The 18,013-nt window shown below is 43.7% G+C and overlaps 1 protein-coding gene across 5 annotated transcripts; it reads right to left on the bottom strand.

The window, feature by feature from the left end:
* Positions 1-317: 317 nt before the first annotated feature.
* Positions 318-17,422, bottom strand: APOD (apolipoprotein D). Of its 5 annotated transcripts, none has more exons than XM_025913848.2 (7): positions 17,267-17,383; positions 13,536-13,658; positions 13,190-13,332; positions 7,792-7,913; positions 4,151-4,239; positions 1,916-2,047; positions 318-791 (listed from the first exon to the last, which is right to left on the bottom strand). In XM_025913848.2, the coding sequence occupies exons 3-7, from the start codon at positions 13,310-13,312 to the stop codon at positions 556-558; spliced, it is 702 nt and encodes a 233-aa protein (XP_025769633.2). In that variant the 5' UTR covers positions 13,313-13,332; positions 13,536-13,658; positions 17,267-17,383; the 3' UTR covers positions 318-555. The 5 variants fall into 5 exon arrangements, with proteins under 5 accessions (XP_025769633.2, XP_025769634.2, XP_086531183.1 ...); XM_025913849.2 differs by having other exon boundaries at positions 13,528-13,658; XM_086675057.1 differs by lacking the exon at positions 13,536-13,658 and having other exon boundaries at positions 17,267-17,422.
* Between the last annotated feature and the right edge of the window lie 591 nt (positions 17,423-18,013).

An 18,013-nucleotide genomic window follows, 5' to 3' on the forward strand; every position in this document is an offset into this window, starting at 1 on the left:
AGCCTGCTTCAGATTCTGTGTCTCCCTCTCTCTCTGCCCCTCCCCCGCTCATGTTCTGTCTCTCTTTCTCTCTCTCTCTCTCAGGAATGAATAAATGTTAAAAAAAAAAAAAAAAAAGAGGAGTGTCTACTGTAGGATGTGGCACCTGGACTCAGGTCACCCATAATAGGCCTTTGCGGTCTGCTTTCTCTTTCCAGAAACAGGATTGTTCTCTTTAAACTTAAACTGTACAGTGCTTTGTTTCTTTCAACAGAACTGTTCATGGATCTCCAAACATAAGCATGTAATTGAAAACCCACAATAATCAATTCAGAATCTACTGTGAGCACAGCAGGTCAGCAACAAGTTTATTATTAGACTGGCAAGGTAACATGGTACATGGCTAAGTGTTTGGGCCAGCGTTCCTTGACTTTCTCTCCACAGGCTTCTGCTTTCAAATTTCCCCTCTGGTGTTTGCAATGTTGCCGTGGTTGGTTTGTCTTTATGAAGGGTGGGGTGGGGGGAAGCAAAGCAAAAGAAGTAACATTGAGTGAAGGCAGGTTCCCTTTAGAGCTCTTACAGTGGCTCAGGGCAGTTCACCTGATCTGTGACAGTCATTTTTTCTATGTCAATTTCATTAGAAGTCAAGATATCTTTTAGATAGGTCACTGTTTCTGGAGGGAGATAAGGGTTTCTTCCCAAGATCCAAACATGATCCATGTGAAAAAGCCAGACGATTGTGGTACAGGAGTACACGAGGGCGTAGTTCTCATAGTCGGTGGCCAGGACCCAGTATGGAGCAGATGGCATCACTGAGAACCAGAGGAGAGCAGTATTAAGAGGGACCAGGACAAGAGGAACCTTCATCTCCGGGACCCTGGAAGCCAGGATCCTAGTTCTTCTACTGTAGTAGAACTTAAAAAAAATTAAAAAAAAATTTTTTTTAATGTTTTATTTATTTTGAAGACAGAGAGAGACAGAGCATGAGTGGGGGTGGGGCAGACAGAGAGGGAGACATAGAATCTGAAGCAGGCTCCAGGCTCTGGGCTGTCAGCACAGAGCTTGACATGGGGCTCGAACTCACAAACTGTGAGATCATGACCTGGGCCGAAGTCGGACGCTCAACCGACTAAGCCACCCGGGCGTCCCCCCAATTTTTTTTTAAATGTTTATTTATTTTTGAGAGAGAGAGAGACACAAAGAGAGTAAGCAAGAGAGGGGCAGAGAGAGGGAGACAGAATCTGAAGCAAGTTCCATGCTCTGAGCTCTCAGTACAGAGCCCGATATGGGACTCCAACCCATGAACCGTGAGATCATGACCTGAGCTGAAGTCGGACACTTAACCAACTGGGCCACCCAGGCACCCCAAGAGTAGTGGTTCTTAATTCTGGCTTTATGTGGGAATCTTATGGGAACTTTGACAAATACTAGGCCATGTTTCTCCAGACTGATGTGAGGTGGTTGGTACTCTTGAAGGCTCCCCCATGATTCTAATGTGCAGCCAAAGCTTAGAGCCATCCTTCTGGATCCTTCTTCCCTGATTACACATCAGTCTGCAGAAAGCCACAGTAATGGAGTGTTTTGCCAGACCTCTTAGACTAACAGGCTGCACTTAGCACCAGTACGTATGGAGGCACCACTTAGCTAAGTGGAGTTAAGATGGCAAGGTCAGGGGCCCCAGGCTTTCCAAGTCTGTACTTCCCAATTTCCTCTAGAACCTGTCTGAGAAAGGAAGTAAGGGCTAATGTTGGTGTGTTTATTTTCTTTCTGTGTGACCTTCGAAAGTTCTTTTGCTCTCAAGAATATGGTAAATCAGGTGGTAACAGGTTATAAACTCCTCCTCACAAGGGGCCCATGAAGATTCATTGACAGAGGTCTGCACAGTGTTGAAAGCTTAGCCTTAAAGGGTCCTTACAACAAGAGAGGGAGGATTTACCTTCTCCATTTGAATCCAGAGACTTCCTCTGTGAACTTGACCTCCACAGCCAAGGTCCAGGCCAAGGAAATGTCATAGCCCAACTTGTTAAAGTTAAGTGGAAAATGGGCCCAAATGGGAGAAAGCTGTGAACTGACCCCATAAGAACAAAAGATTTGGACACAATCTGCTTTCTTGGGTTTCAAGCAACCCACCTCGTCCACTCAAAAATAATCCCTCTCTTTGCTAAGTCAAACCAGATCTCAGCACTCGTGAATGACCATGAGAAGCTGGACAAAAGAGGCAGGGTATAAGAGATTAGAACTTGGCTGGGTGTCAGGGACCCAGCTGGTTATCAGGACAACACAAGAGGGCTAGTCCAGATGACCACCCACTGAGGTCCCTCCTACCTCTGACTTTCTACCTGTTTATAAATATGAAAACAGAAGGACAGTTGGAGGACATCTGGACAGAAGCCTGCACAAGGCTACAGGGCCCACACTGAGTGGGCCCTGACTTACCTTTCTAGCACCATTGGTGCCTGCCTGCCGGGCTCACTATTGAGAGCTTATATTCATCACAGATCTGCGACCTTTGAATTTCCACTGCTTTGTGTGTTCCCAGCTGGACTGGGAACTCTGCAACCCTGAGTGGTTAGGGGGAAATATGTCTTCCAACCTCTTCCTGCCAAGGCGACGTGCCCCGCCTGCACAGAGCCACACATTCACATGCCGTCTTCCTCCCACAGGGTCTAGCTTTCAAGCATACATTTACCCAGACATTTCCTCATAGCAAAGAAAACTTCCACATCTCTTTATTATCTGAAAACTCTGACCGTTTCCTACTGCTTATGGAAGGCACGTCAACCCATTACATGGCTTTTGAGGCTCTTCCCAGTCTTGTCTCGTGCTCCATGTACCCGCCCATCCTCTAGGCTTCTCTCTCCAGACCTTTCCTCAAGCCATTCCTCCTCCTGGGAAAGCCTTTCTGTAGTCTCCTCCACACCCTGGAAGACCCAATGCAAACACCTGATCCCTTCAGCCAGAGTGAATCTCTTCCTCCTCTGTTTCCTCTGCCAGCAGCTCCTGCCTCCTTTAGCTCCTGTTACAGGCCTCCTTGTGAAGGTCGTGCACATAGTATTTGGCCTTCACTTCCATCCCCCCTTCCTCAGTGGAGAGTTTGGGAGACCTTCGTTTTGGTCCCAACTCTGCCTCTAAATGGTCTAGCGACCTTGCCTATATCACCTAGCTTTTCTGCACTTTGACGTTCTTCTTTGTAAAAATAACAAGAAAGGCTGAGATGCACAAAGTCCCTTACAGTTTACAGAGCATGTGCTATCTCATTTACCCTTAGAATACTGGGCGCAGAAGTTAAGTTAGTTGCCCATGGTCACATGTGCGGGAAGAATTATTTTCATCTCCCAGCATTCCTATGTTGGTCTATAAAATAAGAACTTCCTCACTGCCCTACTCTAGGGACTTGAAGGGGGAGCGGGCTGGGGGACAGTGATTCTTCTTACCGCTGTGACTGCGGTGTCTGCCCCTTGGGTGGGGAGAGGGGCCCTGAAGCACTCTCGGTAAAAGAAAGTCTCACATTTCTGAGCTGGCTTCTGCCATGTATCTATATCAACAGTAAACTAAAAATTTGGTGCTTTCTCTGTTGTCTGTGTCCTTTCCCCAGTTAAGCCAGAGCTCAGAGGACAAATGCTCGTGATCAAACATCTCTCAGGGAACCCTAAAGTGTGGTGAGAAAGTGGCAGATAGAGCCAGGGCTCAAACTTACCTTCACTCTTGTCATCTCTTGTGTCCAAGCCTTTGCACATGTGAATTGTTCTGCTGATAATACCACTACTAACAACTAACTACTACTGGCTACTAATATTTCAGGCCTCCATTCCCTCTGGGAAACTAGTCTAGGCTGGTGCCCTACTGCTCTCCCCGGGTGCTACAATTTGTGCTGCCTTTATTGAAACATGGTAGTTTTACAGTAACTTGCCTGCATACTTGTCAGTATCCACATGGGATATAAGCCTCTCAGGGCCAAGGGCCAGCTCTGTCTTGCTCATCATCACATCTTTGGTGCCTAGACCCAAGCATGGCACATAGTAGGTGCTCAACAAAGTATTATGCATTGAGTCACTATAGGTGACACTATAGGTGACACTCAGATGTGACAGGAGTGTTTCAACCCAGGGCTCTAGCCTTTGGTTTGCATATCTCCTATCCCTGAAACCTCCTGAGAGAAGTGAATACTTACACCAGAAAAACTTAACTCCCAGCTTGGCAGGCTCTGTGAGGTTGGCCTGGGTGGCTTCACCTTCAATTTGATTCACAGTTCCATCCGGTCTGCAATGAGTTAAAACAAAACAAACAAAACAAAACAAAACAAAACAAAACAAAACAAAACAAAACGTCTTAATTCAATGGAAGCCAAAAATCAATGAAAGGCCACTAAGCATCAGGGTGGCCAAGATTGTGATTTCTGGTTAGGGAGGCTCTTTCCTTTGTCACTGTCTCTGAGACCAAGCGGAGGAAGATGGCCCTGGGTGATAAGAAGCAATAACTGAAATGCTCCAGGACTGGATGATATGTTAGGCCCTAACATTTCTGTGCTGTGTTTTGAGTCCTACAAGGCCATTTCCTGCTCTCAGGCTGCAGAGGGAGGGAGTAAAAGAGAAGGGAACACAAACAAAACAACCCTATACACCAAGAAGATTTACTTCTTTAAAAATGAGAATGGGGGCGCCTGGGTGGCGCAGTCGGTTAAGCGTCCGACTTCAGCCAGGTCACGATCTCGCGGTCCGTGAGTTCGAGCCCCGCGTCGGGCTCTGGGCTGATGGCTCAGAGCCTGGAGCCTGTTTCCAATTCTGTGTCTCCCTCTCTCTCTGCCCCTCCCCCGTTCATGCTCTGTCTCTTTCTGTCCCAAAAATAAATAAACGTTGAAAAAAAAATTTAAAAAAAAAAATAAATAAATAAAAATGAGAATGGGCCAAAGGGAAAAACAAGGACTGACATGATTACTCAAAGTCTGGAGATCTGCACGCTTTCCTTGCCCTTGGGGCCTCAGTGACATCATATGACATCATCTGACCCATAAAGCCATCCATACACCTGAGCTCTGAGACCCCTATCCAGGCCTGCAAGCTTCTGACTGAGTATGGGAGATTTCAACATAGGCCAGGTAAAAGCAGGCAGTGAGGAAATATTAACCTCATCTCAGTGATTCTCAGAGACATTAAATGTGCAGAAATGCACATCTTGCAACAAATGCCACCTTACAATTCGCAGTGTCATTTCTTTCTTAGTGGTATATAAAATGGTGGTGTATCTTAAAAGTGATGGTCTTCGATTGGATGAAATACTTTCACTCTTTTGAAAGAGTGGCTCCAGGTTTTGGCAACTCCCAATGACTCTGTGGACCTGGGGGAGAGGGGAAATGCCTGGGGCCGGAGGCACTGAGGGGAGGGCGCTCACATATCACAGTGCTCTTCATAGGAAGCTGACAGAGGAGGAGCCTGTTCATCAGTCCTCAAGGGGGCACAGAACAAAAGTTAGAGCAACAGCGTGTGTTAGAAAGTCAGTAGGCTATGGTTAGTGGTAACGGATGTCCCAGAAACCAGATAATAAGCAACAGGTAAGGAAGGATGAGAAATGTATTCAGGTGCTCCTGGATGCATAGTCTGTTTATCATCAAGTAGGGCTGGGAACCATCCCTTCCTCTGTCACCTGAAACTCAGCTGGGAGAACAGGAAGATGATCCATTTCTATCTGCATGCAGTTGCTTAGCAACAAACCAGCCTCTTCTCGGCAGACTTTCCTGCTTTTCATCATCATTTATGTTTTGGCCAGAACAGTTTTCAAAACACCAGTCTCTGATCGTAAATGCACAATTTGTTCATGGGAAAAATACATTTGTATTTTCAAGGGTCTCAGCAGATTAATAGTAATACATAGTATTAATTAAATAATTACTACTCACCAAACACCCTCTTACACCCTGTTCTAAGCAATTTACATGTGTTACCTCATCTGACGCTCACAAAGCCCTATGCAGGGAGGTTCTATGATTAATGTCACTTTACTGAGAGGAAACTGAGACCTAGAGTATTAGCATAACTAACCTAAGATCACATCATTAGTAACTGGCAGAACCAGGATTTGAAATGGGGCAGCCTAACTCCAAAGCCTGAGCCCTTCGGCTCCCAGCCCCGTGCCAGCTGCTTTTGCCCTCAAATTCTCTGACACTGGCTAAGAGTACTTTGCTCAGACTCCGTGCTGTGCCTCTGCCCATCCTGTAGTATTCCTGAAGGGAGAAGCCATACCACGCTCCTGAACCAGCAAACCTTTCTCCATGTGCCCTTGTATCTTAAACAAACGTGACCCTACAGGCAGAGCAACCTAATACTCAAGATACAGTTAAAGAGGACTCCTGGCTGGCTCCGAAGGAGAGGTGGAAAAATCTCGTGGGTTTTGAGATCAACGTCACTGTCTGACTCTTGGTCATAGAATGGGACAAAATATTTGAAATGAAGTCATTGCAACTTTAGATGGAGGTCTGCATCTCAATCCTTCTCTGGGCTCTAAAATAATCTGTTTTTATCTTTAGAGGCCCTTGAGATTCTTAACTTTATTTCTATGGTTTATGAAGGCAGGGAGTCAACCCACTTATGTTCTCTGGCTCACAGAAAGCTTAGTGGATAACAAGATGGCCACACAAAGACTCTCGGAGCCTGAGTAACTTCCATGCTGGGTTATAATTGTTTTCTTGGAGTTGAGCACAGTTCTCAGGTCCTGCAGGGAACAAGAAGGACAGCGCTTCACCCCAGCCTTTCTTCCATTTGTCTTCTGTTCTCTTCCCCATTTCACTTCTCCCTGGGTTTGAATCTTAGCTTTGTTGCTTACAAGCTGTTTGGCCTTTGGGCAAATTACTTTCCCTCTCTGTACCTCAGTTTCCTCATCTATAACTGTGGGGTTGATAATAGTACCTACCTCAGGGTTGTTATGGGCATTAAATAAACATATATATTCATTTACATATATACATATATGTACACACATGTATATGTATATATACATACACATACAGAACAGTGCCTTGCATTTAGGAAATACTTAGTATTTGTTACTATTGTTTATTGTTGCTCTTATCTTTGTTGATAGAAGGTTGGTAGGAGCTCTTTCTGCGGCTTTTTAAAGTTTCTGTTTGCTTTCTAAAGTATGAATTCTCATATCAAATAGAAATCTGTATTTCAGTATCAGAAAAGTATACTTCTATAGGCGATCCTGTTCCCATAACCTAGAATGTGACCATGTATTTGATTCTTGCTTAACAAGAAAAGGAGTTTTCTAATAGTTAAAGCTGTCTGGAGATGAAATAAATTGTCACGGAAGGCAATGAGCTCCCAGTTCCCGGAAGGAGTCAGGTAGAGCTGGATGTCTTCTGTTAGTAGATAATATAGAAAGGGCTTCGTTCTTAGTTTGGAGATCAGATGAGATGGTCCCCCTCCCCACCCCCCTTGTGCCCCCTCCCCCTCGTCCTTTGCTACCAGAGTATCTATTTTGCTATGAGAGCAGGAACCCTGCAGTTTGGATTCCCATTGAGTTCCTAGTGCCTCTCATAGGGAGTACACATATAATAAGTACACAACACTCAAGGGAGTCCACAATACAAAAAGATGCTCAGCAAGTGGTCATGGAAATAAATGAGTGGCTTCTCGTCCCCACCATTCTGCTTGCCAAAAACTTTCATCTTAGGACCTGCTGTGAGCAGGCAGGGCAGACCCAGCAACATCTGCACCACCCCCCTCAACGAGATCGCAAGGACACCCAGTCACCCCAGGACAAGTCTCTGCAGGCTGGCTCCAGGACTGTGTTGCTTTTGAAACCACAGCCACTCACCTCAACTCCTGGTTTATCACTTTGATGTTTCCGTTTTCCATTAGCGAGTAGTTGGCTTGGATGCAACTTCCCTTCTCAAAGCTCACTGGGATCTTCTCAATTTCATACCATCGTCCAAGATACTGCAGAGGTAACAAGAAGCAGAGAAAACCCCATGGCTCTCTGGGGACCTGCAAACTCTTCCCTATTGTTGCCTTTTAGAGCAGAGCCCTTTCCTGGGGAAACCAAGCAAAATGGGCTGCATTGTTCTGACAGCAACTGAGCAAGATATTGATTCAAATGAGAGTAAGTGAATCGGATGTGCAGGCATTGGTTGAATGCCACATTTTATTCCTAAAGTGCTCTTTATTTAGATATGCTGTCAGTGGCCCCTCCAGCCAAAATCTATGTGAAATTCTAAACTCTGTGAAAGACAGCGAGCAGTCCAGATGATGGAAGGTGCCATCTCAGACATTTTGTGATTCTACGAGGCATCTTTGAGTTGTGTGCAAGTCAGATATTTTCACTGTGGGGAACTGGGACTCCAGAGTTGGTTGCATTCTCCTCATAAGACCTCGCACAGGGCGGTGGACACAAAAGCTTTTGGCAGGTGATCAGGACTTAGAAGACTGATACCACGGGGGGTATGGTCTCAGTTCATAACTTCGTGTACAGAGTCAACTCTAAAGAAGTGCGCATTGTTGTGGGGGAGGGGGAGAAAGGTATGTTCACCATTCCATGCATCGCCTTGCATGGAGATTGCTCCAATTTACAACCTTCGTGGAGGGCAATTTGGCAATATCTAGCAAAGCAATTTCACTTCTGGAAATGTAACTTCCGGATAATAAGAAAAAGAAATGATGCATATGTGAGGTTATTTGTTGTGGTACTATTGTAAGAACAAAATACGGGAAACTAGAGTCTGAGCATTTGTAGGGGACTAGGTAAATAAATTATGGCACATCCATATAATGGAATGTTACACACCCTCTTTTAAAGGAGTCATATGCGGGGCGCCTGGGTGGCTCTGTCGGTTGAGTGTCGGACTTCGCCTCAGGTCATGATCTCACGGTTTGTGGGCTCTATGCTGTCAGCCTGGAGCCTGGAGCCTACTTGGGATTCTGTGTCTCCCTCTCTCTCTGCCCCTTCCCAGCTCATGCTTGGTCTCTCTCTCTCTCTCTCTCTCTCTCAGTCTCTCAAAAATAAATAAACATTAAAAAAATTTTTAAGGAGTCCTATGCAATTATCTCCAAGATACATACAATGGAAAAAGAGCTAGGTGAAAAATAGTGTATATGTAAAAATGGGGGGAAAGATTATTATATTCATTTTCTATTGCTGCTGTAACAATTTACCAGAAGCCTAAAACAACCCAAATTTATGGTCTCACAGGTCTGTACATCGAGAGAGTTTGGTTAAAATCAAGGTGTTGGCAGGGCTGTGTTCCTTCCTACAGGCTCTAGAGGACTCTGTCTTCTTGCCTTGTCCGAGTTGTTGACGCCACCCGCATTTTTTGGGTTGTGAACTCCTTCCTCCATCTTCAGAGCCAGCAAATGCAGGTGAAAGTCTTTTCACATTGCATCTCTCTGATTCTTGTTCCATTGTCACACCTCTCTGACTACAGTTGGGGAAGGTTCTCTGCTTTCAATGATTAGATTGGTCCTTTCTGGATAACCCAGGCTATGCCTGCCATCTCCAAGTCTATAACTTTAATCACATCAGCAAACCCCCCTTTCCATGTACGGTGGCACAGTCACAGGTTGCAGGCATTAGGGTGAGGGCATCGTTCTGCCTACCGCAGTTATGTATGTATTCGTGAACATATACATTCGCTCCCAAAAGATACACAATTAAATGACTTTACTGGTTGCTACTGGGGAAGGAAACTGAGGTAGGAGGGGAAAAGAGGTAGGAGAAGAGCTTCATTGTATGTTCTCTGGCACCTTTAGGATTTTGATCCGTGTGACCATATTTACTTAGTCAAAATATTAATTGAAAGTATTTTTAAATTTAAAAATGGATTACTCAACAAAAGAAAATCAGAGACGCACTCACCTTCAAAAAGCGAGAATTGGAAATGAGAGTACTGCAAACAGGTGGCAGTACGGCTTCGGTCACGTGGCTCTTTGCTCAAATATATACCCACGTTTATGACCTCAAATTTCCACTCATTTATTAAAGGCACATCTTTCAATTAAAACCACTGAAATTAACATTCATTGAAAGCACCAAAAAAAATACGGTTAAAGGTCAGTTGGTTTCACAGGCATTCTCAAAAACACACTCCATTTTACACAGAGCATTTAAAATGGTTCTATTATTGTTAAGGTGACTTCAGTGCTCCATAATTAAAACCGAGGAAGCATGATTTTCTAGAAAAGGGGAAACTGAAAGGTGGCAGATTGCTTTTTATGTCACGCTCCCTTATAATTTCACGATATTTTTGTGAAAACCTTTTCACGTTTGCGGGTCCCAGTTTCTCTATCCATATAAGAAGAATGCAATGTTTAAAATGAATCCCGTATGGGAATGCAAGCTGGTGCAGCCACTCTGGAAAACAGTATGGAGGTTCCTCAAAAAACTAAAAATAGAACTACTCTACGACCCAGCAATTGCACTACTAGGCATTTATCCATGGGATACAGGTGTGCTGTTTCGAAGGGACACATGTACCCCCATGTTTACAGCAGCACTATCAACAATAGCCAAAGTATGGAAAGAGCCCAAATGTCCATCGATGGATGAATGGATAAAGAAGATGTGCTATATATACATACAATGGAGTATTACTCGGCAATCAAAAAGAATGAAATCTTGCCATTTGCAACTATGTGGATGGAACTTGAGGGTGTTATGCTAAGTGAAATTAGTCAGAGAAAGACAAAAATCCTATGACTTCACTCATATGAGGACTTTAAGAGACAAAACAAATGACCATAAGGGAAGGGAAACAAAATAATATAAAAACAGGGAGGGGGACAAAACAGAAGAGACTCATAAATATGGAGAACAAACTGAGGGTTACTGGAGGGGTTGTGGGAGGGGGGATGGGCTAAATGGGTAAGGGGCATTAAGGTTTATCTACTCCTGAAATCATTGTTGCACTATATGCTAACTAATTTGGATGTAAATTTTTTAAAATGTTTTTATTTATTTTTGAGACAGAGAGAGACAGAGCATGAGCACGGGAGGGGCAGAGAGAGAGAGGGAGACACAGAATCCGAAGGAGGCTCCAGGCTCTGAGCTGTCAGCACAGAGCCCGACGCAGGGCTCGAACTCACAGACTGTGAGGTCATGACCTGAGCTGAAGTTGGACGCTTAACTGTCTGAGCCACCCAGGCACCCCGTAAATTTTAAAAAATAAAAAATAAAATAAAAAAAAATGAATTCTGTAAAGGAAGAGGTAAAACTATCTCTATTTCCAGATAACATGATTTTGTGTATAAAAAATCCTAAGGAATCCACACACACACACAAACTATTAGAACTAATAAATGAAGCTAGCAAGGTTAAGGGATACAAGATCAATATACAGAAACCAAATAGCTTTCTACACTTAAAATGAACACTCTGTAAATTATGAAAATTCCATTTACAATAGCATCAAAAGAATAAAATACTTAGGAATAAATATTTAAACAAAGAAACACAAAACTTATACTCTGAAAACTATGAAACATTGTTGAAAGAAATTTAATAAGACCTAAATAAACAAGAAATTAAATGGAAAGATAACCTATGTTCAGGGATTGGGAGGCTTAAAATTGTTAAGATGACAATATTTTCCAGATAGATCTAGATTCAATGCATTCTCTATTAAAACAACAACAACAACAACAACAACAACAACAACAACAACACAAAACGAAACTCTGCATCTTCTCTAAATTGACAAACAGATCCTAAAATTCATATGGAAATGCAAAGGACTTAGAATAGCCAGAAGAATACAGTTGGAGGCGTCATATATTCTAATTTCAAAACTTACTACAAAGCTATAGTAATCAATACTGTATAGCACTGGCATAAAGATAGACACATAAAACAATAAAATAGAATTGAGAGTCTAAAAATAAGCTGTTACATAAATGTCCAATTGATTTTCAACAAGGATGCCAAGACTGTTCGATGGGGAAAGAATAGTCTTCTCAGCAAATAGTTCTGGGCAACTGAATATCCACTGGCAAAATAATAAAGTTGGACTTCTTTTTTTTTTTTTTTTAATTATTTTTTTTTTTTAACGTTTATTTATTTTTGAGACAGAAAGAGACAGAGCATGAACGGGGGAGGGGCAGAGAGAGAGGGAGACACAGAATCGGAAACAGGCTCCAGGCTCTGAGCCATCAGCCCAGAGCCCGACGCGGGGCTCGAACTCACGGACCGCGAGATCGTGACCTGAGCTGAAGTCGGAGGCTTAACCGACCGAGCCACCCAGGCGCCCCGGTAAAGTTGGACTTCTATATCACACTATATAAAAAGTTTAACTCAAAATGGATCATGAAATTAAATGTAAGGATTAAAACTATAAATCTCTTATAAGAAAATATAGAAATAAAAATCATAACCTTGCATTAGGCAATGGTGTTTTAGATACCAAAAGTATAAGCAAGAAAGGAGAAAAATAGATAAATTGGACTCCGTTAATATTGGAAACTTATGCGCTTCAAAAGACACATTAATAAAGTGAAAAAGCAATCCACAGAATGGGGGGAAATATTTTCAAATCATGTATCTGATAAGAGACTTGTATCTAGAACATATAAAGAACTCTCAGAGCTCAATAATTAAAAAGATAAGTAACCCAACTTAAAAATGGGGAAAGGACTCAAATGGACATTTCTCCAAAGAAGATATAAAAATGGACAATAAACACATGAAAAGGTGTTCAACATCATTAACCATTAGGGAAATGCAAATCAAAACCACAATGAGATACCCTTCATACCCTGTAAAAATGATTACAACCAAAAAGATGACAATAGCAAGTGTCGACAAAGATAAGGAGAAATTGGTATTATATACACGGCTGATGGGAACGTACAATAGTGCATGCAGCGCTTTTGGAAAATAGTTTCCGTGGGACGATCTGAGGAACATTCTACACATTTCCTCAGAGGATTCCCAGCAGGACTGAACCCTTTTGTTAACAGTGTTACTGTTCAGGAATGCCATCTTTTATTGCCGTTCTGCCTTCTCTCAGTTTCCCTACATGCCCACAGTGCTTCCTGGGATCAGCTTCCCAAAACCCTCTGCTCCCCAGTTCTTGGTCTCAGAGCCTGCTTTGGGGGATGCCCCAGTAAGATAAGTACCTACCCCAAGGCTTGCTGTGGCAATCAAAGCAGAAAACTAACACTGAATCCTAGAGGATGCTTATTCAAATGGGAGGCAAAACAAATGGGAGTTGAGACTTTTGCCACACCTTGTGCACGTCAAAATTCTCTTGCACCGGAGGAGTTGGGCATTTCCCAAGGTGAAAGGCTTGTCCGTCTGCGGCACTGAAGAGGCTGGCCAGAGCAGAAAAGAGCAGCAGCGCCGTCATCATCTTGGGGCCCTGGATGGAACCTGGGGTCAGGAGAAACAAAGAAGCTAGAGTTGTTCTGAGCCCCCTGAGGACACGCAGTCACCAGGGGAACATTTCTGGGGACCTCTCTGGGGACCTTCCCCTGAGCCCTTTTGAACGGTCACCCTGCAGAGCCACCTGAATCGTCATCATCGACCCTGCTGTGAGGCCTTCCACCCCTGGGAGCATCTCCTGACCTTTGTACCTCCATTAGAGCTCTGCCTGGTGTTAGAGCTCGTTGGATTTATTTTGCAACTGCTCCCCCTCCATTATGCATTTTTCAAGGATGGGAGCCCACAGAACCTGGCAGTGTCAGGCACAGTCCATACTTGTTGATGAACAGAAACAATGTGGGGTGGGGATAGGCCGAGGGGGAGGTCGAAGCGGTCAAGTGAACCATGCAAGAGAAAAAAATGAGCACAAACCATGCACGTTTAGTATCTTATGAGATTCATAAGAGAAGTGCCTCCCTGATCTACACCCCCCCCCCAACTCCTGCCCCATCTTGCTGGGCTGCTTACCAACCCAGGAGTAGGCCTGAAACCTTGACAGGCTGTGGCCTGCTGGGGACCCCAGGGTCACCCTGACTGTGTTTGAATGCAGACCTTGCCACATGCTAAGTATAACTGTCCATTTTATGCTTTAGTTTCCTGGTCTATTAAGTGGGGGTAATAATCATACCAACCTCACCAAGTTTGGTGAGAATTAAATGAGATACTATAGAGAGAGTATTTAGGGTGAAGTCTGACACAGAGGAAATGCTTAATAAATGCTAGTTATTATTATCGTGAAAAGCAGAAACAAATAACTGCTTCCTGAATTTCTCTTTGGCATTCTGTTGGGGATACTTCTCAGAGATGTTCATTTCTTTCTTTTTTTTTTTCTTCTTTTAAAGGTGCATTGACAGGGACGTAGATATGCATTTAACTAGAGAAGGACTAATAGCTGGCAACACGCATTTCAGCCCAGGCACCCTTCCCTGCTTCTTTCCCTGACTTGCTTTCAGTCTATTCTCCTCCTTGTGACTCCTTGCCTGTAGCTGCACAAGAGCTATTTCTAGCTCTTTGCCTTTCTCCTGCAATAAAGAAGACTGAATCAACGCAAGCAAAATGTTCTTAGATCTGAGCATTTAAAAGGATGTGTCATAACAGGAATAATTATAACCACTTTATTATGGTTAAACCTCCAAATAACCTTTAATAATCAATAGCTTTTCTTCTGGAGGTTTTATCGTCCCATTTTCAAAGGAACAGTTACATAACAAGTAAAACTGCCAGCTGGGGATGGTGGGGGCGGGGTGGTCGCTGAGCCTCCTCTGAGCAAGCCAAGTCTGTGGTAGGACCGCACCTTCTCTGAGAATCCATTTGCCATTAGCTCCTGCCACCACGTAAACAACACCTGTCTTTTAATCTTTTGGGAGACGATGGATGGATTTGTCTAAACTTACAAAAATTTGTATCCATTTCCAAGAAATTCTTAGAACCGCGCAGCTCTACTCTTGGGCCTCAGTAGGCTTCAAGCTCAGTGCCTTGCCCAGAAGATCTTACCTCAAAGGATGGTCACACATTACGCACATTCTGCAGGGTCCCCCAAACTGGTGGGACTTAAGAGGTCCTTTCTCCACCCCACCCCTCAGCCCCTGGGAGTACAGATGTCATGCTGAGTGCCAGGAGGGGCAGAGGGCCGGGACTCAGGTACTGTCTGTGGCTGTCCGTCCTGCAGTGACCCTGAGCCATGCTTCCTTCTGTGCACCACCTTTGGTGGCTTTCAGTAAACACCTACCTCTGTAACCTGATGAGTGTCATTTCACCATGGGACAGTTAACACCAAAAGTCAGTTCCATGTCTTACTCTGACAAATATCTTATTACAAAATGTTCTATTATGGGCTGAAACATGTGCTTTAGCTGTGTAGGAGGATTTCAGAGCAAGGCTAATTCTTAGCCTTGCTTACATATCTCTTCCAAAGATGTCTCTTTATTGCAGTAGTTTTATTCCTATGGTTAATACTTTTTGTGATAGGAAGGGTTGATGGCATCCATAATTTCTTTTCCACGTCCCGTCCGTTCTAGTTCACTCAGCACTTATTGAGTACCTTCTGACAGTGAGTGAGGCAGGAGAGAAGGGAGACTCGGGAGACAAGTTGACCAAAGTAAAGCCATTTTGGTTGTAGCCTGACCCTTAACCTAACAGTCAGCAGGTCATAAAAAGAGTTACAAGATCCAACTCACTGAAGACCACAAGATCCCATTCCCTCCGGCACTAAAAGCCACAAAGGTCAGATATTCTTAAAATTGCTCCCTGTGGGTAATTTCATAATCCCCAGACAATGGAAAAACTCACCACCCAATAAAAATGATAAACCCAAAATTAAATTTTTTTTTTCAACATTTATTTATTTTTGGGACAGAGAGAGACAGAGCATGAACGGGGGAGGGGCAGAGAGAGAGGGAGACACAGAATTGGAAACAGGCTCCAGGCTCTGAGCCATCAGCCCAGAGCCCGACGCGGGGCTTGAACTCACGGAGCGCGAGATCGTGACCTGGCTGAAGTCGGACGCTTAACCGACTGCGCCACCCAGGCGCCCCAATAAACCCAAAATTAAAGAGTAAGCCCCTCCCTACACGCCAGCAAATTAAAAAAAAAAAATTATAAAACCATTTATTAGAGGCAAAGGGATGTCCTCTTCCTCAACTGGGAGGAGAGACCACTACTTTGTAAGAAAGCTCCTTTAATAAATCTTTGTCCCTTTCTCTAAATGGCTTGCTCTGAAATTCTTTCTTGTGCAAAGCCAAGAATCCTCTTGGCGATGAGCCTGAGGCCCTCCCTCTAGGGCCTCAACCCCATCCAGCATCAAAGGTAAGTCGCATTATTATCTTATACCTGTGAACTTGGGTAGGCGTGACCTATATTTTTGCTCTGTCTTCTAACACTAACGGGAAGATTGTCTTAATGAGGGGAGTTTAAATATTTTAAAAATAAACAGAATTTAAATATTATTTTAACTGAATATTAAATTATTTAATAATAATTCTACCAAGGTTATTGTGCATCCGCCCTGGGCCAGCACAGACTCTATGAGCTAGTACTCATACTCAGTGAACTTACCCGTGGAGAAGCTCGGGTCTCAGTTTTTCACACGTGCCACACACTGGATCTCCATAACATCCTATCTACAAGGCTACTGCTATGACATTCTCTGTGTACTCAATGATGTTAATTTCCCAGGGGTTACTTCCTGATAAGGTGTGAAGCCAGAACTTACGCCAGGTCTCTTAGGAGCCTGCTCTCCCAACACCTGCGTGTTAGTGCGGGCAAGGTACCTGCTCTCAAAGAGCTGCAGAACGTTGACGACTAGATTTTTAGATTTCACATGATAAAACAAAATGCATTTCCACAAGCCAAGCGGTCTAAAAAACCCATTTAGCTATTGACTCTAACAAGAAAATATGTCTTCTTAAGAAAATATTTTTGTGCCACATTGTCAAATGTGTTTTCCGATTCACAGAATGAATTACAGTTCACTTTTTGGTAAATTTTACTGTAATGCACAGTTGGACGACAACTCCTTGAGAATTCATCTGGTACAGTATTGGTTATGGAAAACGTTCTCGTTGTCTGCTTGCACAGAAGAGAATGCATAGTGCAAGCACAAGACATTGAGGTAGGTCAACGTTGGGTTGGCACCCCAGTTCTGCCATTTGTTGGCCTATTGCTTAGGATATCTGAACCTCAGTTTCCTCGTCTGAAAAATGGCACTAATGAGGTTCTATCTTGTAAGGTGGTCTGAGGAAAAATGAGACCAATTTTGCAGAGCGACTGGCACAAGCCCTCAATCGTGGCTGTTATTATTTTTAGCTGAAAGGGGGAAAGTAAAAGCCAAGCCTGTCTCTAAGCACTTTTTAACAAAAGCGAAAATGAAAACCACAGTACATACCTTTTCCGTCAAGATGAAGGCAGTTTGCACATGCAAACTCATCCAATTTAAGATGTGTGGTCTTGTTGACTGGCTTCTCCCAAGCTATTTTATAAGCTTCATCCGGTCACTGACGTTTAATTTTAACGCATGCCACACCCACTCCGGGTCGGGAAGGCTGGCCTAAAAGCTTAGTTCTGCATGAAACACAAAGATGGGATGTTTTGTCCATCTCCCTCCCCCAATTTCCTTCACAGCTGCTCCCTGAAAAAGAAACAATGAGATACTGTGTGTATGTGAGAGAGGGAAAGACAAAGTGCATTTCATTCAAAACATCTTTTTTGCTGTGTGGATTTTTGAATTTAATTTTCTCAGTCAGAATGCACTTTAAAGTTCCAGTAAGATGAGCTGCAACATGTTTTCAAGCATCTGGTATTTATTTTTCATTTTTGTGTAAATGAAAAATCAACAACCTCGTTTCCTGAAATGGGGCACCCCATGTGGTCCCTGGCCTGGAATGTGACTCAGGCTAGAGAGTGAAGGGTAAGAATTAGAGATGGCTTTTTGTGTGATCCTGGACAAGCCATCCACTTTTCTGAGGCTCAGTCTCCCCATGGTGACTCAGAGGCTGTCATTTCTGTCTCCACCAAAGTTGGGTGAATAGGGGAGATACCGGTTCTGAAGGGGCTGGGGCTAAAAGCTGAGAATGCCAGACCTTTCGCGATTTGTGATTCGGGAGCCTCCCAGCTTCACCATCTAGGCGGCCTC

This window comes from Puma concolor, chromosome C2, assembly GCF_028749965.1.
Source record: "Puma concolor isolate L17-30 chromosome C2, mPumCon1.1.hap2, whole genome shotgun sequence".
Classification (NCBI taxonomy): Eukaryota; Metazoa; Chordata; class Mammalia; order Carnivora; family Felidae; genus Puma; species Puma concolor.